This window comes from Armigeres subalbatus, chromosome 3 (assembly GCF_024139115.2).
Source record: "Armigeres subalbatus isolate Guangzhou_Male chromosome 3, GZ_Asu_2, whole genome shotgun sequence".
Classification (NCBI taxonomy): Eukaryota; Metazoa; Arthropoda; class Insecta; order Diptera; family Culicidae; genus Armigeres; species Armigeres subalbatus.
This window is the reverse complement of record NC_085141.1, coordinates 396,794,367-396,819,891: the sequence shown is the minus strand read 5'-3', so window position 1 is coordinate 396,819,891 and position 25,525 is coordinate 396,794,367. Positions and strand designations below refer to the sequence as shown.

The 25,525-nt window shown below is 40.1% G+C and overlaps 1 protein-coding gene across 14 annotated transcripts in view; it reads left to right on the top strand.

Moving 5' to 3' along the window:
• LOC134226894 (protein O-mannosyl-transferase Tmtc3-like) overlaps positions 1 to 25,525 on the top strand; it is a 741,179-nt gene that overhangs the window by 588,455 nt on the left and 127,199 nt on the right. For all 14 annotated transcript variants that reach the window (XM_062707982.1, XM_062707987.1, XM_062707985.1 and 11 more), the window contains one exon: positions 10,090 to 10,271. In XM_062707982.1, coding sequence (XP_062563966.1) covers positions 10,090 to 10,271 — 182 coding nt within the window. The remainder of the gene's footprint in view (positions 1 to 10,089; positions 10,272 to 25,525) is intronic.

Sequence of the window (25,525 nt, the reverse complement as noted above, 5' to 3'; positions counted from 1 at the left end):
TTCATTTCAAGATACAACGCCAGCATACGTAGTATACTGCACTTGCTTTCCGGACTTCTTCCGCGCTTGGGGACAGGAGTCTCTCCGATGACCAACAGCTTGACACAGCAAGCAAGTGTCCTTAACTCCGTCGTAAAAATTCTCACCTTGATTCCGGCTACAGGAATACTTTTTACTACTTCCATATGTACACCTCGAACTCCTGTGTAGAGATGTCCTAATCCCAATTCCGCGGGAAATTTTTCTCATATAACATGATCAACTTTTCCAAACTGTCCGAGCACACGCGATAAACTTTCATCGCTCACCTCCGGCGGCAGATCAAACACACGAACGTAACGCACATTAGAACCTGCTACTTCCATTCGCACTCCAACCGACGTCCCACATGTGTGAACAAACTTCCTCGGCAATGTGCTCCTCTTAATCGATTCTTCCATTGCATCGCGGGAGACAAATTTAATGTACAGTGAACGGTCATGTGCCATTTTGTACACAGTGTCCTTCATCAATAAATCGGTATCCAGTGGCAATTTCAGCCCAAGATGGTCGAGGACTGCCTACTGGAAAACGGAACTGCTCGGTATTGACGAAAACTTTATCATCCATTTCGTTGATCTACCTACTGCTTTCTCTACGACAGAAAAGCCTCACCGGAGATCGTAAAACAATGCGAACGACCGATAAACAAAACGAGAAACAATAGCGCGTGATTGCTTGCTACTGATGGCAACGGAATCAACAAGGCTGCACAGAGCACGACTATTCCGTCTGTACCTGACGACGACAGTGACTGAACTGTCTTCTCACTACTTATTTTTAACTTCTCACTGTGAAAAGTGAGTAGTGAGAAGTGAGACGTCTCACTACTCACTTCTCACTTTTAATTTTTGAGTGAGACGTCTCAATTCTCTCTCCTAATATGTCATTTGAAAAGTGAAAAATAGGTCGTGAAAAACGAGACGTCGCACTTCTTACTTAGTGAGACGTCTCACTACCCACTTCAAACTAGTCACTTTTCACAGTGAGAAGTGAGAAATGAGGAGTAAGAAGTGCGACATATCACTTTTCACACCCTATTCTTCACTTTTCAAATGCCATATTCGGCCAAATGTCCTTTTCGGCCTTTGGCCAATTGGTTTAATCAGCCAAATGTCTTATTCGGCCAAATGTCGTATTCCGCCAAATGATTTATTCGGCCAAATGTCTTGTTCGGCCAAATGTCTCATTCGGCCAAATGTCCTAATGATGATGATGATGATACTACCATCTATTGTAGCAAGGCACCTGCCGATAGCACTGGCCATATCTAACAAAAAAATTGGTCATGATTATATTATTGTTTGTATTTCATCAAACTCCTGTATGAAGGTCCAAAAATGGGTGGGGTGGTTCCATAAGCAGAGACACTTATGCGAATCCACGGGATGAATAGAAAATCTCCATCCAGAAGAAAGTTGTATATACAATATTATAATCTAGCCCTCGTTTCCCAGATTGACCCAATAGATGGTGGAGAAGAGCCCGTCCTTCTATCGATTCCACTCTTCATATCCAAATCGCTTCAATCGGGTGCCAAATGTCCTAAACCGTCAAATATCTTATTCGGCCAAATGTCCTATTCGGCCACATGTCCCATTTGGCCGAATGTCATATTCGGCCAAATGACCCTTTCGGCCAGATGGGTTTCGGCCTAATGGTTTGTCCGGCCTAGTGGCATTCGGCCAAATGACTTTCGGCTGAAAGGGTTTCGGTCAAACGACCCTTTCCCCTATATAAATGTGGCCAACTGTCGATATGTCCTCCAATGAATACATAATCCACAAATCATTATTTCGGAGCCTGCTTTGGAAAATTTATGATTGAGTTTTTTTTTAAACATCTTTCAAAGTAGGTAAACGTTCGAAAACATGATTTTCCACGAAATAGGAGAAGAGAAGACTTTTCAAACTTTCACATTGTCGCAATAAAAAGTTTGCAATTTGAAAGTATGATTCGGATCATATTCACACTAACACTATAAGAAAATTATTTTCATCATTTTAATTCAATGACATACTCTTGATTTAGAACAGTGATCCCCAAAGTGTGGCCCTCAAAGCCTGTTCCTGTGACCCGCAAAGGATTTATGGGAATACACTATATGTGGCCCATTGATAAGCATTACATGACAGCAAAAGCTTCTCAACGTTCCTAATTCTTTGGTGTAGTCGGGAATCTGTCATTATGCTGTGGAAGCAAGATTTATATATCATGAATAGTTTCATAATAACGAACCAAGAGAATCGTTACATAGATACATAGATGTTATGTAGGCTGACAGCAAAATACACTTTGATGTTATTGCACCGGGTTATGATATTTGGATTGAATCGTAGATTTAAGGAACTAAATGTTGAACTACAGGTAGACATATTATTGTGATACACTGCTCCGTAATAATAAAAATGCCGAAATAATTCTGATCCGAACCTCGAGAATTCGAGAATCTCGAACGAATTTTGCCCAGAATCCGTAGTGAATGCTTTTTAGAATCTAGAGCGGATCTGCTCCAAATACCGATAGGGTTTTTCTCAGACTCCTTCCGTTATTTACTACGACAAGTTAAAGTTAACAATAAATCTCGAGCATAAATAAAACGTGAGATCGAAATTACAAAATCGGCCGACATATGAGCAGTTGGAAAAACAGTTTATCGTGGGGTATCGAAATCCGTACACTTAAGCACCTTAGTACATGAAAAAGTCATTAGAAAACAGGAATCAAACGTAAATAAAACGTTTATCATTGGCACAGGAGCATGAAGGTTTCTACTTTTGAAGTGTTTCACATTTACTCATTAAAAATGTCGAAAAACATGATAAAATAATGAATAAAATCAACTACTCCTGACTCGAAATCCGTCCACCGTGGACGATTTGTTTTTGATTTTTGTTGTTTTAATTTCAAAGCTTTCTTTCCATTTCTATGGCGTTAAAGCTTACTGCCAAGTATCTGAACAGGATAAGATAAATTATTTCTTCATTTATCACCTTCAACCCCCTTCAATTTATTGATATCTCATTAGGTGGACGGATTTCGTTGCTGTATGGATTTCGGTTCCGCACGGTAAAATATTTTCTATCAGCAAAGCTGAAAAGATGTAATGGCGAAAAAACAATTTCTTGTGTCAATTCCCCTACTAATAGATCTTATAGTTAGCTATGCTATGGTGATAACACGTAATGTCGTTACAAGTCCATTAAAGAGTTTCTTCAATAATTTCAGATGAAATTGATTCAAAATGGTAGCATTCATAAACTTTAGTTTAAATTCTCCTAAACTTTTTAAAACAATGCTACCCCGTTTTTCAAAAGATTCAAAAATACATTTCACAAAATTTGTCTCAAAACGGCCACCCTAATGGCAGCTTACACGAAAACGTTAAAACTCTAGGGCTGATAGTTTTCGAGTAATCGAAGTATGTTGTAAAATTCGACGAATCCGACCATTAAGCACTAGGTCATTTGGCCGAAAATATTCTTTGACGAACGGGTTATATGTCCGGAAATATGGTTTAGCCGAACAATAGTGAATGCAAAAAGTGTGAAGTGAATAAAGGGTCCGACAATTGAACTGCTACATAAGTGAGTGAAAATAATATAGTACAAAATTCATATTGGAAACTACTTCAACAAAACGTTGTCGAAGCGTGCGCACGTCATTATTTAGGTACCAGGGGTTGGGTTTTACGACAGGGTTAGACGCCGCCAGAGATGTCCATCTCCTCAGTGTGGTGAAAAGAAATTTTAATACACTCACACGCACCGTTGCATTTGAACGGGAGCGCGCCTCTTACGCTTGAATTCACCACAGCTTTGGAGAAGTGTATGATAAAAGAAGATCGAACAAAATGAACCGAGCGCACAATCAACAGCAGAACAGTGCAGTGTGGAAAAGGGCCCTAAAACGTACTGCAGTGAGCGCTGATAAATACGCAGTCGCGCGCACGGCCGTGTATACGCGCCGGTGGCATTTCTGTGTGAATATTATTGCTGAGCTAATTGAATTAACCGAGCAGTTCGTAGCGAATTTTTAAGGAAATAATATTGAATGTTCTTAAGTCTTTTGTTTTTCAGCTTAATCCATTTGCATGTAAAGCATTATGATTGCCCTAATGAATTATTTTCTCACACGGCACTTTTTCGGTCATACGAAAAATCTAATTTTACTGAAAATTTACAAATTCTATAACTGCCGTATAATGCAAGGCAAGTGGGTTGGACAAGACGCTTGAATTGAACTCGAATTGAACGTCTAAACACCTCCATTCAACTCACTTGAACGAAAAGCATCGTGGAGCATCGTGGAATAAAAACAGCCTTTCATATCACGACCAAGTTTTCTCGAATTTAGCTAATAAATATGGGGTAAATTGGTTCGGTGTTACATTTTGGGTAAATTGTTTTAATTTTGGAATACTTCCAAAAAAATCATTGTCCATGTTAAATTATGTATGCAACAAACTTCACTGCATTTGAATAATAATCCTTCTGTAACATATGATATTGAATTCGGAAACTAAAAACTCGCTTGAGAAATCACATCAAGTCACCCAATAAAAAAGCCAAAAATGGCAATGTAGGGTATCAGCCGGTATTCCCAACATGGTATTGCGCTACATATTTAAGTTCCAATGCAAGTAGCTGTAACATAAATTCTCGAGTGGGCACAACGAAGGAGTACTGAGTACAGAGGAGTTTTGGCAAAAAAATGTTGCTATTTTTAGTTTTTCAGCCGGTGCCGGGAATACCACCCGCAACCCCATATTTTTTATCAAATCTCTTCGAAGCCTACGGAAATTCCATATATGTACAGTGGCCTCGAATACCTACAGGGTGGAATTGTGTTTGATAATCACAACATAGGATTCATTACTTCTAGTGATATTTTTAAAGGCATTTTTAAGGTAAGGTTCCATTTACGCATTGGGGGCCGTACACAAATTACGTAAGCATTTTTCTGGGTTTTTCAACCCCCTCCCCCCATGTAAGATTTTTCCCATACAAATATTTTTTTTATTTATATGGAACGTAAGAAAATGGCTAAGTGGTAGCCATATGACCACCAATCCCGACCATTTAAGTACCGACTGCGTTTTTATTCCAAAAACAAATGGGTGAAATTAAATTTAAAACCCTGATAAATCCACCTAGGGGTAATAATAATAGTATTTCGGCCATAGCTTTTGAGCCCATAGTCTGTATTTGGATTGAATAAACAGACCCCATTCGATTTTGGCAACACGTTCGGAAAATTTATGTTGACAAAATCGAATGATTTTTGTTTTCTCATGACGCTACACACATTGTGACCCTTCTTAACGCTAATTTAGAAATCTTAACGTTTAAACAAAAAAATAACGCTTTTTTTTCTTAAATTGTTTTTTGTCGGTTTCGGGGTTTAATCAATTTCTTTTACGAAAATTTCGACATTTAGGCGATTATCTTAAAAAAAACTTAAGCGATTTTTTCCCCTTTTTTACGTCGGTTTTTGTGTCTAACCAATTTGTTTTAAGAGGGTTCCGATATTTACGTGGTTTATAAGCAATATCAAAAATAAAAAAAAATAAAATGTCTTGCCAAAATCGAATGGTTGTTGCCAAAATCGAATGGGGTCTGTATTGGTTTTTCGGGGCTTCCTTAGCCGTGCACTGAGATGCGTGGGTACAAAGCAAGACCATGCTGAAGGTGGCTGGGTTTGATTTCCGGTCCGGTCTAGTAAATTTTTGGGTATCGGGCATAATAGTATCATCGTGTTAGCCTCATGCAAATGAATGCAAAAATTGTAATTTTGTAATCCCAGTGGCAGTAAGGGGTCGTACACTAATTACATAAACATTTTTTCTGGGTTTTTCGAACCCCTCCTCCCTTCATATAAGATTTTTCCCACTTAAATGATTTTTCGTTTATACGGAGCGTAAGAAAATGACAGATCCCCCTCCCCTTTAAGTGCTCATGTGATAAGTGTACGGCCCTAATGCCAATAAGGAGAAGATGGATATTTGCTTTTCGCTACTTCTTGGTATACGAGAAAGCAAAACAGGCGTAGGATTGGCAATCCGGAGATGGCGCGTTCGATTCTCGGTCCGATCTAGAATGTTTTCAGGTTGGACACCCTGGGCATAGTGTATCCTTATACTTACCACACAAGATACATATTCATGCAAAGGCGGGCATATAAAACTTTCAATTAATAACTGAGGAAATGCTAATAAAATACTAATTTGAAAAGTAGGCCAAGTTCCAGTTGGAATGTAGAGCCATTGAAGAAGAAGAAGAAGAAGATGGGTCCAAATAATCTATCAGGTAATAAAAAATACGAACACTTTGAATTTAAACTTCCGGGACTCGCACCGTTGTAAAAAGTACAACAGCTTCGGAAAAAGCTCGCTTGTCGTTCACAAGAGAAGCGGGACTGCATGAGTGATCCAGGATCATGCGAGTTCCGGAAGGTTAATAATACTTTTTGTTGACCGCACGAAACAATACACAATTCGAAGAAAAAATAAGGTGGTATTAAAAAGTTGTAGGAATTGCTGTAACCCAAGAAATTTTATCAAAGCCGATACTGAATAAAAGCGTGTACCTTTGGGAGATGGCGTAAACCATATACATAGCGAAACTTTAATCTAAAGTAGCCTCGAATATAAGAAATATGTATCTGCATAAAAGGAGTGCTTCATTTCTTGCCAATAGGAATGGAGTGAGGGGTCTCTAGTTAACCGCGAGCAAAGGCATAGGATTGCCATTCCAGAGATAACGAGCTCGATTCTCGGTCCGGTCTAGGATGTTTTCGAGTGGGAAACATTCGCGACTCCTGGGCCTAGTGTATGCATTGAACTGCCATTAGAGGATAACCAATAGTAAAGTTAACGTTGTCCACTGTGATGATGATGGAGAGTGTTCTTATCTTTATAATGCATTGGTTCAATTAACTTGTAATCTCTGATGAATTGAATAATATCTACATTTCATTTTTTGGGGTATCCAGTTAGCTTTGCGAGAAAAGGCGTAGGATTGCCAATCTTGAAATGACAAGGCCGATTCTCGGTCCGGCCTATGATGTTTTCAGAAGACATGACAACAATATGTCTTTATTAAAGAAACTTGCAGCCCTTAGGCCTTGGCTGACTCGTCACTGGATAGCGTGAAACATTCTCGGCTCCTTGGACACAGTGTTTCCATTGTACTTGCCACACAATATTCATGCAGCTGGCGGGCAAAGAAAAGCATTTAGGGTCTGTTCACAAATTACGTAACGTTTTTGGGGGGAGGGGGAGGTCCCACTTGCGTTATATTTTGTTACACCAAAAGGTGGGGGAGGGGATGGGTCCTACCAAATGTTATGCATAACGCGAATATATTTTTTTTCAATCACTAATTGAAGTAATTGCTGACATGCCTTGATCAAGACGGTGAACAACACGTAGCAACCTATCCTCTTTACTACCATACTACCCATAATTGTCCCATGTTTGTCTTTGTAGTTTTTTACTTTTTATCTCAGAGCAGGCTACTCTGGCGTTTTTTTTTAATTCTAAAAGACAGCGAGTTATGTTCAAAAAATTGTTGCTAAATGTCGAGGCATTTGTGACAGTGAACAGTTCAATTTAAAAATTATATTTTATCGTTATCGCATTCGTCATCACCGAAATCAAGCACATAGTTTGATATGCGTAAAAACATCAGGCAAATATTGTATTTCTCGACAGAACAGCCCTGCAAATCTATTTGAATGGTCAAGGTCACAAATTCTATTTTTGTTTCTACTAGCTGCATTCTTGGTGTCCTTAGTTTTTAATCATGTGTCGTTCCTCTTCTAACAATGTAAAAAAAAAATACCAAAACCCACATGCTTCAGGGAAGGAAAAAAATCTGCTTTTAAAATTTCCACAGTTACGCGTTATATGGGGGAGGGTACCAAAATGTTACTTTTTGTTACGAGGGGGAGGGAGGGGGTCAAAAACTCGGATTTTTGCGTTACGTAATTTGTGAACAGACCCTTAATTAATAACTGTGGAAATGCTAATAAAACACTAAGTTGGAAAGCATACCAAGTTCTGGTTGAAATGTAGAACTATTGAAAAAGAATAAGATAAGTAACAGCTACATTTATTAGATGAAAACGATAGTTTGACTGAATGTATCCATTTTAACATTATTATTCTATTCATCCAGCGTCTGACCATCTATGGAGTAAAGCCTAAATATTCATTATAATGAAATTAACACTCGAGCACGCGTGATGTTGTATTTTGTACAACATTTATGAAAAAATCATCGCTCGTGGTACACAGCACGAGCGAGCCTGCATGACCGTTTCAGGATCGAGAACGTCTTAACGGTTAAAATAAATCATTCGATCTCTACCACATCGCACCAATTTACTGCTGCGATCCTGAAAGAGCGCACACTGGCGTGTACACGGCAGTGAATACGCAGCCGAGCGCGTGCGAGCATTTTTCTAAGCACAAGTTTGGTACACATGCACTGTAGCATGCAGGCACCTACACTCACCGGCGGTCGGTAAACTCACCAGCGAAAGAAAGAGTGGGTCGCATAAAGTGTGGTGAGTATTGTTTGTAGGCTCAATTTTTTGCATTTCTCATGCGCTACAGTGCAAACACTGTGGTGAAATGCCATCTCTGGACGCCGGCTCAAAAAGTGAAGAAACCCCAACTAAGGGTTTTTAGGGTTCTTTTCGAGCTCAGAGCGGCCAGCGAGTTCACCGGAACTGGAAATGCCCAATTTTTGCGTTACGTAATTAATAGATCTTCCCAAAGATGAACCTAACCAGTTAACATTCAAAAAGTGATATGTTTTCTTGTAAAATTAAAAGAAATTGAAATGAAATAATTTTGTTTTGATCAATTTATCTGTTTTTTAGCACTTCAATTGCCGGACCACGCAATGACAAATGAGAAAGTAGCATTTTCGGCCAAATGACCCATTTGGCCGAAAGAAGAAATCTGTTGAACATCATTTTCAGCCAAACTACGTGTTCGACCGTATGTCACGTTTGCCAAAATGAGATTTTTCCAAGCCGCTTCCGGCCTTATAACCGTTTTGGCCAAATGGCTTCCGTCCAAACAGATCTTCCCCGTAATGATCAATGAAATTTAAGAACGTCATGATTTCATTACCAGGCTTCTATAATACCAATAATCAAAAATCAAGTACAAGCTTTGCTTACAGATCAATTGGTGCGTTTTAAATCACTTCCCGCTACAGGTCGGTGTCAGTTGGTACAGGAATGTAATTTAAAGCTCCCCAGTGGTCATGTTTCACCACCATGCACAGCATACGTGCCCAGCTCGTCTCTGACCGAAGAGCAGAGCCACAGAAATGTTCGTCTATGAATAGGATTCTTTTGTGGGAAAACAAGTAGTTCTCAAACTTTTGGTGTTTTTGATCAATGTTTCGACTTATCTTTTCAGTAGAAGTTTATTCAGTGTTTTGCTATCGACTCAAAATACTGAAGCGAATTGAACCGAATCAATTTAAAAGGAAAAAAAAAGTCGTACTTATTATTATTATCGCAAATCCCATCTTAAACTGTTTTAAATCCTCTATATTCAAGAACCATCTATAATGGTTTGTTCCTCATCGGGTTGGATTTTCCCTGCTCATCTTCAGTAGCACGACAAGCTTGGAACACCTCACGAGCAGATTCACCTTCTTTCTCACACATGCATACGGTGATGTTGTGGCGCCGGTACTCTCAAGGGAACCATGATGGTCACATTATGTATCATACAATTCCATTTGGCAGATGTGGCTCCGGAATGTCTTTCACGTCTCGTATGAAACAATCGAGCGGAGGAGCCGTGTGCAATGAATATAGCTCAGACTCAGATTGTATGGGTAGCTTAAATCTAGAAGAAAAAATACCTTTCTAATTTACGAGTCCCGCGAGATCCACACTCTGCTAGCCATTTCACCGGTGCCGCAGCATTTGACCAATCCACTTGTCCCTGACCGCGCGGACTCGACTTTTCACGACCAATTAATCCATCATGAATCCTTTTCTTTTCTGTCCACTCCACAGGTCCGGCTGAGCGACATCTACCACGTGGCCCGGTCGGTGATGAGCGGAAAATCGCTGGCCCTGCCCAGCGGATGGTGGCCACACGAAGCGACCCGACGGTTGGCCGTCCTGTGCGTGGTCACCGTGGCGCTGCTGTTCGCTCGATTGCAAATTATGGGCTCGCAGCTGCCGGTCTTTACGAGGTAAGTTCATTAATTATCTGTGCGGTGTGGTTACCGCCGTGTGTGGTCACAGAAAAGGCACATGACACGAACGTGGAAAAATCGCGTCGGTTTTAGTTTACGGAAACGGGTACGATCCGGACGGTTCAGCAGTCACAGTACGGAACGATGGGCTGACATTGGGCCCCGGTCCACTGCAGGCTTAATTTGGTTCCGGCTAGGGATAGTTCGCAAATTCATCTGGCGTGGGCCACGACGGAGCGGAAAAACAGGATTAGATCGCGAGTGACAAGACAGCGATGCGATCCAGTGCAGTCATGTGTGTGATTTGATTAATTACGCAAAATATGCATGGCGAACTGGGCTAGCGTGGTGCTAAAATGTGTAGGGCTTACGTGATAGAACGTGCATATCACAACAATGGTTAGCTTTGAAAATCAAATGACTGGCTTTCCACAATTATTCGGATTGTTCTTTTAATTTGCGTTAATTTTTCGTCAGCATTTTCCTTGGCTACACCCAACCAGAGAATGCATGATTTTATGACAATCGTGCATGAATTCCATGCACAGATTGCATGAGGCTGAGGCCCATGCAAAGATTGCATTAAGTCGATATTGCAAGCCATTGCATTAGGTATCTGGTCACGAGAAAAAGGAACTAGGTTTGTGTTTGTGTCTACATAGAATCTATTTTTAAACTTCCGTCGAGGAACGAATTCTTTACACATACTTCGCCAAACTTATTTGCTTACAAAAAAATTTGACCGAAATCGAGAATTGAACCTATGCCGTCCACCAAGCCTAGCGCTATCCGGCTGACGCGCTTGCCATCTGGGCTATACACTAGCTGAGAGAAGCGATGATAGAAGACTATTATAATCCTCGTTCTATACTATGTGAATGAAGTAGAAGGGTAATAGAGATAGCAAAGGGCGATGAAAATGGAATTGGCTCTGCGTCCTTGTCCACCATCAAGTTGAACGGTGTCGGGAAGATTGTGTGAGTCGAAGCTATGCTGATGTACACGATGCATATATTTGTTGCTGGAGGAGCTAAAAAGAGTCGTTTAGATGTGTTGGTCGAAACCAAATAAACCGATTTAATGCAATGAGTTGACGTAACAAGTATAACATTCTGTGAGTGGTTTGCATGCGAGATTTGATACAAAATGATTAATGCAAAGAATGTCACAACTTTTTGTTTTGCGTGTAATGACAACCACCGATGCCATGAATGTGGTCAAATATGGAATTGCTTAATGAATACTAAGCTGCGAGGCGGCAATGTCCCAATGGGGATGTAATAACCAATAAGAAGAAAAAGTTCGTCATATCTTATGAAAGAACATCTATCTGATAAAAAATGTTGTATAAATTTATAATCACTAATAATTATAACAATGTATAGTCTTCTGGGTCAACAAGTACCGTATGAAAACAAATTTGACGAAAAAAACTTAAGATAAAAATTAAAGTTTATGATTAATCAAGAGTCTTTTTAAAAAAGTTTTCTTTGTCAACTTTATTCGAGGCCATTCGTTTAACAAATTCGAATAATATGTATAAAGAAAATCAGTCATCGGCAGTTCTATCCCAACAAATAGTTATGTTTGTTTTTATATCGTATAATAACATTCTTTGAAATTTCCGCGAGATAATTTCTAGAAATTTCTTCGGAATATTCTCTGGAATTTCTTGAAATTTTCGTCAATTCCTCTGAAAATTCTTTTGAGTTTTTTCGGAAGTTCTTTGAAAAGTTCATGGTTCTATCCTCGAAAAATTTTACGGAAGGATTTTTTTTTCGGATTTTCCTCGAGAACTTCTTCGCATTTTGTTGGTAAATTCTTTCCCGAGGAAGTTCCGAAGAATTGTTCGAAGAAATTCCGAATGGAAATTTAGAAACTCATCGAAATTTAATCGGAAAATTCTTCAAAAAATTTTTGGCGGTTTCTTCGGAACTTCCTTATTTATTCACATTAATTATTATTTATTAATTTATAATAGTATACATCAACAGGCTTGTTACTGCCCCAATGATATTTAATTTAAACGCTAACAAGTAATTCAAGAACACAAACAAATCTCTCATAGTCAAGTGATTATTGCGAACAATACAAAACAAAAATAAAAAATTAAAAAAGCTGTCATAGACAGAAGCGAATCTTCTTTTCGAAATTTCACGTTAGAGATGGAAGTCAAAAACTGATGCCACACGATTGAAATTTCGTTGCAAGCCAATTATTGCGCTTGCCAGTCCATAATTTGTCCTTTGATACGGTGGTCGTAACAAAATATTATTCCGCAGCATTCGTGGCCTGACGTTCAGATCAATGAGTTAGAGAATGGTCTCACAATCAGTTCTACCTTGGAGAACATCGGCGATGGTCAAAGCTCTGGAAACATTTCTTCGCACTCTGAGGGTTTCAAGCTCAATTAAGCGACTGCGGCTCTCGTAGCTGAGTAATCGAAGAGGGTCACTCCAAGGCACCCTTCAGAGCGCAAAACGAAGAAACCGACGCACGCTGTATCGATTCGATGCGTTGCTCGCCGTTATTATGAAACGGACTCCAAACTGCAGAGGAGTATTCTCATGAGGATTGTACTAGAGAACAATAGAGCGATTTCAGGCAATGAATGTCGGTGAAAGTTTTCGCAACTCTGAAAATGACTCCAAGAGCTCTAGATGCCTTATCGACGTTGTGAGAAATAAGATGTTTATTGCTTAACTGCTCGTCCAAAATAACTCCCAAGTATTTTACATGATGAACACGCTCGATCTTCGGACCTTGCAGTGCATAATCGTAGATAATCGGCTGCCTCTTTCGCGAAAACATAATGACGGAGCATTTCTCCGGGTTGATAACCATACAGTTTAAATTGCACCAACTTTTGATGCGGCACTTAGCGAAGTTATACATCAATAGCTGGGAGGGAGATTCAGATTCAAAAAATATGAATGTCAGTGCAGACCTAACTTTAGTTGTCATGAAACGTCACCACAGACCTAGCTGAAAATGTTTAATGAATGGGGAGTATCGATACCATCGATACTGATCATTTGCTTGAAAACTACAAAAAGCAGAAAATTATATTGAACATTATCAATCTATATTTAAAACGACGGTTGTTAAACACAAAAAAATGCCTAATACAATGGAACTGTGAAATTCGTTTGAATATGGTGTCCATCATAAAGAGAAAAGGAGACGTCTAGGATAAAATATATTTTAGTTACCAGATAAAGAATGTCGCTTCGGTTCCCTTTGTTCTGCTGTCCGAAACATGTGTGGTACCAAACTGTCAAATCGTATGTTTTTTCCCTTCATTGCCTTTTAGATCCCCTATCCTCGCCAGCAAAAGATGTTCCGAACAGCGACGACAGCGACAATCTTTATCTAGTAACTAAAATGTCTTTTTCTAGGATACATCTTCTTGCAATGATTCCCTTTGCTTATCGCTTATTAATTCATTAGGGTAAGACGGTATAATGCGCCCCATCTGACCAAAAAGCCCCCCTTTGAGAAAACTATAACTAACTGAGGGTCAAAATCAGTTGGTACCTTTAAATATTTGTAAAACCTTCATACTATGTGAATGTAGAAGTATTTTTGTATTACATAATGAAAATATATGCAAAATAGAAAAAGTTACAGTTTTTATGTAACTTTCAATATTTATTTGCTCAACATTCTGGAGCGACCCTACCATACTGTCCGCAAAACTTGCACTGGAACACTCAGTTGGGTAACAAATTAACTTTTCTCAGTGTTTAATATGATATGAAATTGCATCCATCTTCAAAAAATTTACGTTTTTCTAAAATATGTTTTACTGGTCAAAACGCCCCAGTGTAGGTAGAACGATATGCCCTTACCAACTGGACACAAGCGCGCCGAGCTTGCAGTAGTTGCTTCCAAATTATATGGAAACTATTGAAATGTAATTCATATCTGCTTAAATAAACCTATGTTGTTTTTTTTTAATGTCAAGCACATAAGGATTTGTAACCTTTTTATTATGGGATTGATAAAATACTAATGAAGGGCTATGAAACGTCTTTGGTTAAGGTGGGGCGTACTGCCCAGGCACTTTATGAAATCCATTTTTTCACGGCTTTTCAAAAAAGCTTTATTACGTGTTATCTGTAATATTTTTATAGGACTACTCACGGGCAATGCATTTGCGACTTCCTGGACTACCAAATAACATACTACCAAATTGCATAAATTGCGTTGAAAAGTAAAAAGTTATCAAGGAGTTGCCTCAGGGGGGGGGGGCAGATTATACCGTCTTACCCTATTTGCATCGCTCGTTTCACGTTCTTCAAAGTCAACCCAATCCGCAGCTACAGTACATTTTTTTCGTAATTTTAATCGTGAATAGTCGGATTTTGACGATTTGAAAAAATCTGTAAAGTGTTCGTCGTTCGAATCTGGCATATATGGTGAAAGAATTTCGCTTTGCAACTTCCGTCTTTTCCCACCCGTTATGAAACAAGCTACTTCGAAATGCAAAAGAATACAAAAACACATTTGCCAACATGAATAATCAATCCTTGCCAATAATTTCTTTAAGTTTGTTCAAAATTCTTCATATCCAATTTTAAAAGTTTTCTTTTAAACCATCGATAGCGACATAGATGTCGTTTCATGAAGAATTTTAAATTACTCAAAAAATGAAATCTTTTCCAAAATATCGATACCGTTAAAACGGTTAAAACGATATGATTTTTCACCGTTTGACTTTATCGTCAGAGTTTTTGATAAGAACTTTAATTTTAGGTTCTTCGATATGCAGATTTTTATTTATTTATTTATTTGCTGAATCGTTTATCGAACCTGGAAGAAAGAATACTGTAGAACCTTTGCTCAGAGATCTTAATAATTATTCCACAATGTAGTTTTGGTTGGTAATAGCTCAATTGCCATAACATTCTATCCCATATAATTTTCATTCAAAAATAATCAATATGTAGAAGAATTATTTTCCTTACCCCAAAACATCAATTACCCGCAATGTCCTTGTGAAATGGTTCTTCATGACGACAAGGCTATCCCTTCATAATCAAAAAGTTAATGTCGTTTAATTTAATAATTTTTTATCTTTAAAATATAAACAAAATAACGGAGATAAACAAACGCCAAAATACCGATGATTCGATGAACAAAAAGGGATAAAGGTGTAGTGGTGATCATTTATGAAATTATTTGCCAAAATATATCATTGCATTGATATCATACTTTACGAGAACTAATATAACGATTCATTGAAATTTATATCATGATTAGGAATAAATTAGGGAAGCGAAAAACGACTATATTCCGGACACTTCTTAATTCAATACTCCGGGAGAGAGAGTTTCACGAGACATTTCATATTTCAAATTCCCGCACTCAGAACGCTATATGAAACTTGAGAAAGTCACGCACCGGCTTCAATGAAATCAACGAAAACATCGATGACACGCAAAACAAGAATTGGTCGGTCCGTGTGACGCTTGCTTTGGTATATTTTGCTCATCGATAATTTTCTTGCGTCATGACGTTTAATTTTATTGTTATTTTGTGTGTAGTATCTGGATCTCCCTCCCAGATCAATAGTTGCAAATGTCACTTATACTTCCTTTTTTATAAACAGGATACATCTGTGCCGACACGATGGAAACGTAGGTACCACTTGAAAGAGAAAGTCTAACAATGTGTTGAAGTGTCGTGAACAATGGGACATTTTCTTCAGCAAGTGATATACGGTCTGCAGATAATTCATCGTCCGAAAACACACTGGCAAACTTGGAACTGAAGAAGTTGCAGATTTCTTGTTGTGACGAAGCGGTGACACCGTTAAAGACCATGGAGGATGGTAATCCGGACTCCTTACGCTGCTCATTCACAAAATTCCAGAAGGATTTCGGGTTAGTTTTAAGCCTTGGATCCCTCTCTGGTATCGTTGGTAGCAGGATTTGCTCAAGCGCTTGTATTCATGGTTCAGTTGGACGTAGTGCTGTTTCAACGTTAATGTTCGAGATCTTTTAAATCTTTTGAAAGCCGCCTGTTTAGTAGACTTTAAGGATTTGAGTTTCCTCGTCATCCACGGGACTAGGGACAGCACGAGCAGTCTTCTTCGGTACATGTCTGTCGCTCCCAATCCAAATTAAAAAGTACGTCTGCAATTCCACGATAATCAGCTTTCCGGTAATTATATGAAACAACAGTGGGAATAATAACAAAATCATGATCCGCATTGCTCTCAATCGCGACGATCAGCGGAGTATGGTGTAGCGCCAGTTTCACCAATAATGGTATAGGAGCAGCAGCAATGTATGGAGCCAAATCACGGTCGCTGACGAAGCAAAAATCCAAAGATCGATTGTTCTCTTTCCTGGTGCCGTAAATCTGTTGCAGTAAAGCAATGATGTAGCCATCGAGAAGCTTAATGGCTCCGACATCAAGAGAAGAGATCGCATAGTCAGGGTGGTAAAAGCCACTATGCGTTGGAATCCATGCAATGCCCGCTAGGTTGAAATCACCAAAGATCATAACATCGTCATATGGGGCAGCCGATTCGGATACGGCTGTAACCGAACGACAGTGTGACTCGATTAGCTGAATGTCTCGAGTCCGATCCGGTGGTATGTAAACTGCACAGAGTTTCAATTGTCGGTCTCCAAGCTCTATAGCTACCCAAACTTGCTCGACTGAATTCCAAGTGTCATCCTCATTTCAGAACTCCGGTTGTTTTCCTGCTGTTATTACCGTTACGATCACAACGGAATACCTCGTAACCGTCACCGAATATGTAATTGGAGACAGTTCGACAGTCAAGCCAAGTTTCGGTCAGAACGATTATATCGTAGCATAAGTCCGAAACAGCTATGCGATAATCATCGATTAGGCTATTCATACCACCTACGTTCTGGTAGTAAATGCAGATACACGAATTACGTTGTCCGGGGGTTGGAACACTAGAAACAGTACTCTGTAAGGTACTGAATCATTTGAACGTTGTTCATACTTGCCAATCACAGGGGTTCGGAAGACCCCATACGCAGGACCAGGACGACGGATGAACGCTGGCAGCATTGGCTCGACTGCGTTGAGGGTTTCAGGTGCTTCCCGGTGTTGAGTCAAAAACGGATCCAGAAGAAGTCTGGAACGTGTTAACTCGATTGAGGGCGGGTGCAGTATCATGCTTTGCTTCGGGCGGACATATACTAAAGTAAGCTTTACCTGGACCAGTCAGTCGGTTGAGCTGCTGTCCTGAATCCAGTGGAGATGGAGAGTCCAGATGAGTCAAACATACTTCGTCGGAAATCGGAGGCAGACGAACCGGAGCAGTCTGGAACGTGTTACCTCGATTGAGTGTGGGTGCAGTATCTTGTTTTGCTTCGGGCGGACATATACTTTACCGCCCGTTGGCTTTACCTGAACTAGTCAGTCGGTTAAACTGGTATTCCACCGTTGGTTATAGTAGTCGACGTAACTTCTACGCTTTTCCAGTTGTATCTGGTACACCGGATATGCTTTACTCCAGGCAGCGTGGTCAGTATCGATCCTTAGTTTCCCGAGCAAAGCTTGAAATCGAGCAAATCGATAACTAATTTTGTTGTAGTGAAATCGCCTAATTTTGATAACTAAGGTTGATATCCTTTTGGTCGTTTTAACGGTTAAAAGATCAAAATCTACAGCAGAAAAATCTTACTGTGACATCAAATCGAAAACTATTCCTGCTATCGATGAGAGCAAATCGAAAACTAATTTTGATATTGGTTCCGATAACAAAATTAGTACACAGTTTGATGTCAGATCATACAATTTAGAAATCAACAGCAAAATGAGATCAAAATATGTAATCAGTCATGATGATTCATATTTGAAAACAAATTATGATTTCATTTTGATATCAATATCAAAATATGTTTTCTATATGCTCTCATAATGTTTTCGGACTTTGCTCGGGTTCCGCTCCACGCTCATTTGCTTACAATTCGCTTTTTTTTTATTCGATTTACACTCTTGCACTGTGTGATTCTCGCTACATATTGGGCACTTGGGTAATTCAGCCTTACAGTCCTTACTCTTGTGGTTGAAAGCACAACACTTGAAGCATCTTGTAACTTGCAAGCCATCGATCACTCGACAGCGATCCCATCCACAGTTCAACTTTTCTTCTTGCATCACCTTAGGGGTCTTACACTAATTACGTTAGAACTTATGGGGGGTCTGCCATTTTCTTACGCTCCGTATAAATAAAAAATAATTTGTATGGGAAAAATTTTACATGAGGGAAGAGGGAGTTGAAAAACCCTGAAAAAATGCTTACGTAATTAGTGAACGGCCCCTTAGTGAACGTTGCGGCGTCAAGTTCAGAAATTACGCTCACGTTGTTAAACTGCAACTTCGCATTACAATATGTTTTGCACAATTTAAAATGCGTAAGGCATCCAAAAGCATCATTTTGGTCAACCAAAGTATCTTTTAACTCTTGTTCACTCAATTCATCACTCATGCCGATCAGTTTGATGGTTGGTTTCAGATTTTCACGTACGTTCACATCATACAGACCACCCATATTTTTCTCCACATTCTCTTTCAGAAGTTTGACACTTTGTTCGTCTTTTAGAGCAATCATGACCTCACCATCCTTACCACTCGTAACGCGTTGCACATTCAGATGTCTAGCATCCACATTCTTTCGTAATTCTAATGGCGTAATTCAACAATGGCTTCCATGATGTCTCCAGCCGCGGTATCAACCCAATTATGTCCTCCGAGTATTTTTCTTTCCCTTGCGTCTCAAATCCAGAGATATGAGATATTTTAAGATCTCCAAATTATCCTGGAGTTTGAATTAAATGGTCTGCCGGATCAACCGAGGCTTCCATGATGTCCCATGCCGTAGGATCAGCTCAATTATGTTTCCAGGGTATTTGTCTTTCACTTGCGTTTCAATTCCAGGCATATGAGTTATTTTAAGATTTCCAAATTGTAATGGAGCTTGAATCAAATGGTTTGCCGAATCAGCCAAGGCCTTCATGATGTCCCCAGCAACCCCAATAACAACCCGAGCAGCACAAGTCAGACAATCATCCAAAGGAACATTTTTAGTTCTATAACGGTCATGAAAACCATTATTTGCTCTACATGACTTCGGTAAAATCAGCATAAAACTAAAATGTTTGTAAGGATGGTTCTAGCAATTTGATTGTGACTGAATTCGGCAATTCATATGGGCCATGCCCTTTTTGATCCATAGAACCAAAGTGAATACGGCTTCAACTATTGTTCCATTGCAGATCATCCATGAATATCATCCATCCCTGAAATATAAGCTTTACGGTCAACACGCGTAACCAAAAGGCTGTTATCTTTAAAAAAAAAACTTGCTCATACCCGTTTTGATCCATAGGACTAAATTGGATACCTCTTCAACTATTGTTCCATTCCAGGTAATTTAATAAAGTCATGGAGTGCTGGTCTTTAGATCTACAGTATTATTATTTTTAAATGGTTCATTCCATTTTGATCCATAGATCCATATTAGATACGCATTCAACAACTATTCCATTCCAGGTCATCGAAGAAATATCTGAAGTCTAGACTTCGTGGCCGGGGACATAATGGAAGCCTTGATTGATTCGGTAGACCATTTGATTTAATCTCTAGAACAATTGCGAGATCTGACAACATGTTACATGTCAGAATTTGAGACGCAATTCGCAAACTCTCCAAATTCCAGGAAAACTTTGAGATCCTACAACACCTCATATGGCTTGATTTGAGACGAGTGAAAGACAAACACTCGGGGAATATAATTGAGTTGATACCGCGAGTGAAGAAATCATGAAAGCCTTGGTTGATTTGGTAGACCATTTGATTCAAACTCCAGGACAATTTGAAGATCTTTCAACATCTTACATGCTAAAATTTGTGACTCAAGTGAAAGACTAATACTCAGAAGACAAAATTGGGTTGATACCGCGGCTGGGGGAACCATGGTAGCCTTAATTGATTCATTAGACCATTTGATTCAAACTCCAGGACAATTTGGAGATCTTACAAGACCTCATATGTCTTGTTTTGAGATCCAAGTAAAAGAAAAATATTTAGAGAACATACTGGAGTTGATACCACGGCTTAGGACATCATAAAATCTTTGGTTGATTCGATAGATCTTTTGATTTAAGCTCCAGGACAATTTGGAGATCTTAGAACATGTCATATACCTGTATTTGAGACGTTAGTAAAATACCAATGCTCAGAAGATAAAATTGAATTGACACCGCAGCTGGGTACATCGTGAAAGCCATGTTTGATTCGGCAGAACATTTGATTCAAACTCCAGAACAATTTGGAGATCTTAAAACGTATCATATGCCTGGATTTGAGACATAAGTGAAATACAAATAATCGGAGGATATAATTGGTTTGTTATCGAGACTGGAGGCACCATTGAAGCCTTGGTTGGTTCATTACATCATTTGATTCAAACTCCAGGACAATTTGGAGATCTTACAACACCTCATCTGTCTTGTTTTGAGACGCAAGTAAAAGACAAATACTCAGAGAACATAATTGAGTTGATACCACGGCTTAGGACATCATGAAGGCTTTGGTGGATTCGATAGACTATTTGATTCAAATTCCAGGACAATTTGGAGATCTTACAATATCGAATATGCCTGTATTTGAGACGTTAGTAAAAGACCAATCCTCAGAAGACAAAGTTGGGTTGACATTGTGGCTGGGGACATCGTGGAAGCCTTGGTTGATTCTGTAGACCATTTGATTCAAACTCCAGGACAATTTGCAGATCTTGAAACATCTAATATACATGGACTTCAGACGCAACTGAAAAACAAATACTCGGAGGGCATGAGTTGGATGATACCGCAGCTGAGGACATCGTGCAAGCCTCAGTAGATTCGGTAGACCATTTGATTTTAACTCCAGAACAATTTGGAGATCTTAAAACATCTCATGTACCTGGACTTGAGACGAAAGTGAAATACAAATACTCGGAAGGCATGATTGGAATGATACCGCGGCTGAGGACATCATGCAAGCCTCAGCAAATTCGGTAGACCATTTGATTCAAACTCCAGGACTTGGAGATCTGGAGGATCTGGAGATATTCTCTTATGCTAAATGTTTCACGATACTATTTCTATTTTGCTTGAATTATGTATTTTGACGGCTTTTCCCATTAAATTCATGATATAGAATGTACATTGCTTTCGTTACTTTCGTCTTCAAATGGCACTAATCGATACATCATTTCAGCATTATCATACCACTGAAAATTGCATTTCTCTGTCATGTTTCCATTCGATTAACTTTCCCAAACACCCCATCACGCCATCACGCGGTTTTGTAAATTTATTCGCAAGGCAGGGATTGGTTCGGACCGAAAACTCGATTTCAGGCCGTCAATCGTGGTTCGTGCCAACAATTTACACTCACGCAGTAGCCACGCACAAATGAAATCGATTCGCCAGTCCGTTGATGGTGGTGCAGGCTCACTCCCAAATGGAAATCCACTCCGATATGGCTTGACCGTAAATAATAACCCTCAACCGAACGGGCCAAATAGTGCACATCACACACGCAGCAGTACCCTGACGTTAGGATCGTTATTCGTACTGCTAACTGTGACGCCAGACGCAACTAACAACAATTCGGTGCCATTGTCGCTCTGGATTCATTTCGACAGACGGTAAACGGATTTCAATCCTCTTAGTCTATGCGAACAAAGTTAGATATGGTTGTTGTAAAATACACACTCGCACCGGGCAAATTCGCTTCATAGAGACTTCATCCATTCCATAGATCCCGGTTCCCACTCAATAAGACCCCCGTAGCAGTCCGGTCCCAGAATCGTAATCCCTGCAATGCCGTCTACATGTCGTTTTCATGTGTCGTCCATATGCTGCCGGTGCTTCTGAAACACCACTAGCTGGTGTAACCTGATTCCTATTGTCGACGTTTGGCTCCTAAGGACCGAAACCGAATCGATTCTTGCTGCTATTGATGATGGTGGTGAAGCGTGGAACATGCTAGATTTGTGTTGGATCAAACGATACTTTTGTAGATGGTTTGTTTTCCATACTCTATTTATTTACTCATGTTTAAAGAAAGGTTAAATCAGTTAATCCTCAAATTGGTTCATCGAACCCATTATGATGGATTACAATTTTCGTATGTTCCACTCTTCATTGCGATGATGCACGGTTGACCGTGTTGTAGTTGTTATTCCTGGTACAAGTACTGCAACCGACTCCATAAACAATGAAGATGTATGCAAACTACAGCAACATCAGTTGGAACTGGACCAGAATGAGCCTGTAATAACAAATTTAAGGTGCACTGTCTCCGGTATCCGGAATTTCCAGCTGTCAGACACAGCTTGGCTCACCTAATTGGGACAGAGTGCAAGAGACACAATCGCATGAACATTTCCACCTTGGTGGAGAGTAGAGATTGTTCAACGAGTGCATCATATGAGTGCAGTCGGTGTACATCTGACGAGTAGCAGAATTTAATTAGGATTATGGGCTGCGGTCAAATGAGAAAATATTTCAACTGGGGCTAACAGTTGGCTTCCCGAAATTCCCAAGGATATTGTGCCAAGGGACTCGCTAGTCGATGCACTAGTATTAAAAGACTTGTATTAATTACTCTCTTGTATTAAGCGTCTGTGACGGAAATTAGACGAAGAATTTGTTTAAAGTACCTATGACGATTGCCACATAATTGGCCATTGCTTGGGTAAAACATCAATACTCCTACCTAAATAGGTTCAAAATAATTAACATGACATTTTTCGAATCCAAGCTGTATCCTTAACAGCCTTAATCGATAAAACCCGTTTAGAATAGAATGGAAAGCATTTTCCCCATAATGGAATTATAATGTATTCCACACCAAAACACCACAAGGCAGGCACTTCACTTCCACTGACGCCTTGATCCGCTAGCCACCCAGCCCACCACCGCACAGAAGAAGAAAGGCCAAACACAAGCTCTCGCTTCGTTCAGATGCCAAACAGACTCAGCAAGGAGCGAGCGTACACATCCCGAAAACACAGCAAACAACTCACGTCAGATGTTAATTTCATTCCGAGCAAAAATTAAATCAATTTCTGCTCATTGATCCTGCTGCACGCTCCGGGGGAAGGATCTCTTGAGGTTCCTAAACGAAGAAATATCCGGCGGAGATATTATTTTTCGATCATACTCCCACACTGCCAAAGGAGAATGCTAATGGACAGTTATTTAAAGCAATTAAATTTCACTCCATTCAAAGGAAAGCCCTCTGTCGATGACACACATTCTTTGCATTTCATCGTTCGACAATGGAGACACCATAAAGGGGGGAATTTGCGTCTTTAGGGGAGAGAAACTTGCAAAATTCTTCCTCGTTGAAGAAAAAATACGTCAGCAACGTGTCGTTCTAGCAGTGAATGTTGTGAAAATCCCTGAGCTAGCGACCAACAGACCGTCATAATGCGGGAGTAGCCCTAAACCTTTTTTTGAAATGAAAGCTTTTCGATGAACCCTTATCAAAAAATGTCTTCCGTGGAACTAATGGACTGCAGAAAGAGGAAAAATCTATCACTGTCACGCAATGGAATATTGGGAAACGAATTGAATGAGCATTTTATTACATTCAAAATCGTTCAATTCCGAATACATGCTTAATTTTTATTCATACACTGGAGTCGGTTTTTACGCGGGGGATACGTTCCGCGTAAATCAAAACCGCGTAAAAAAAAACCGCGTAAATCCCAAAAACCGCGTAAAAAACGACTTCACTAAAAATTGTTTTTTTGTGGTTTTCACGTGTTTCCGAACCTTTTTTAAAACCCGCGGTAAAAAAAACTTGAAAAAATCCGCGTAAAAAACGACTTTTGATAAAAAAAAACGGTTTTTCGCTATTTTCATGGGTAACCAAAGGTATATCGACCTGTTTCAAATATGGTGCATGCTCTTTGTGGTACATAGAATAGAATGTGAATAAAAAATAACTTCTTGGCCATCTAAGAAATTCCCCAGTCCAGTTTGCTTATTGGGCTTACTGACCAGCCGATTTCAACATCCCTCGCTCCATTAACTTGGGTAGGCTAGCTGCGTGCCAAATAGACGACCTTTGTACCGCACTGCTCTTTGACGGCAGAGACGACGTCGTCCGCGTTCGTGACCTCGTCCAGTTGCTTGCACTGGAAGGTCACTTCCGGTCCCAACGACCTCACCTCGGCACTGTCACCCAAGATCTCTTCCCGAGAAGCACAAGTCAGACAAAAATGGTTGCAGCAACTTGATTGGGACTAAATCTGGTCACATATGATTTGCAGCAACCTATGTGAAGCATGTGTGCTGCTAGGGTTGGGCCAGTAGTCCCGCTAGTTCCACGTTTCAGCACCAAGATCATTTCACCAGTCTTGGTGCGTCTGACACTTCGTGCGTCCTGTTCCAGCGCCGAAAGCTTTTCGGTCGCCTGCATCGACGTCGGCGTACTTATGCTTATCGGTTTTAAGCAGCAAGGCCTCTACTCTGTACTTAACTTTTTTTGCGGATCGAGATGCGCTTGACTTCCGCTTTGAGCTACTGACCAGATGCCAGGGATTTTCGGTCCCTTGTGCCGATTGCACTGGCCGGCAGGTACACTCTCGCGGCCTGGCGACTTGCGTTTGGTTGGTGCCTTTCGGTTTTTTGGGCCGAGAAGTCGCCTTCTCGGGTCAACGCTTTTCGGGCATCACTACATCCCGATCTGCTCCGTCAAGACGACGTTTGGCCTACTGTCGCCTACTGCTTGGCTTCGCTCTGAGCACCTTTGCCGGTTTGCTGCTTGAGCCGTTTTTGGTTAGGCGCAATATTTTCCTCGTTGGTCGTCAGGGCAAAATCAATCGCCTCTTCTGCCATAGTCGATGTTCCAAGGAAGGAGAAGGCCTCAGTTGTGGCACCTTTGTCGGCCTTCTTGCTTCTCCCGGGTGGCCGATAAAAGCGTCCTGTTCTTGTCTTACGACTCGAATGCCAGCAGGTTCTGTTTCAGTTCATTGATGATGTTCTGCCTTTCGCTTGCGAACTCAATAATATTATCGAGTTACTCGACGACCATCCACATCCCGGGTAGTGGTCTAAATATTGTACCCAAATCGGAAAGTCTAGATTATAGACACTGTAGGTTCTATAGACGAGCTGAGGCGAAGATGAGGGTAGCCAAACGAACTCTCAACTAGTGTATCTAAACGAGCATGACGCCACGATTACAATCCAAGC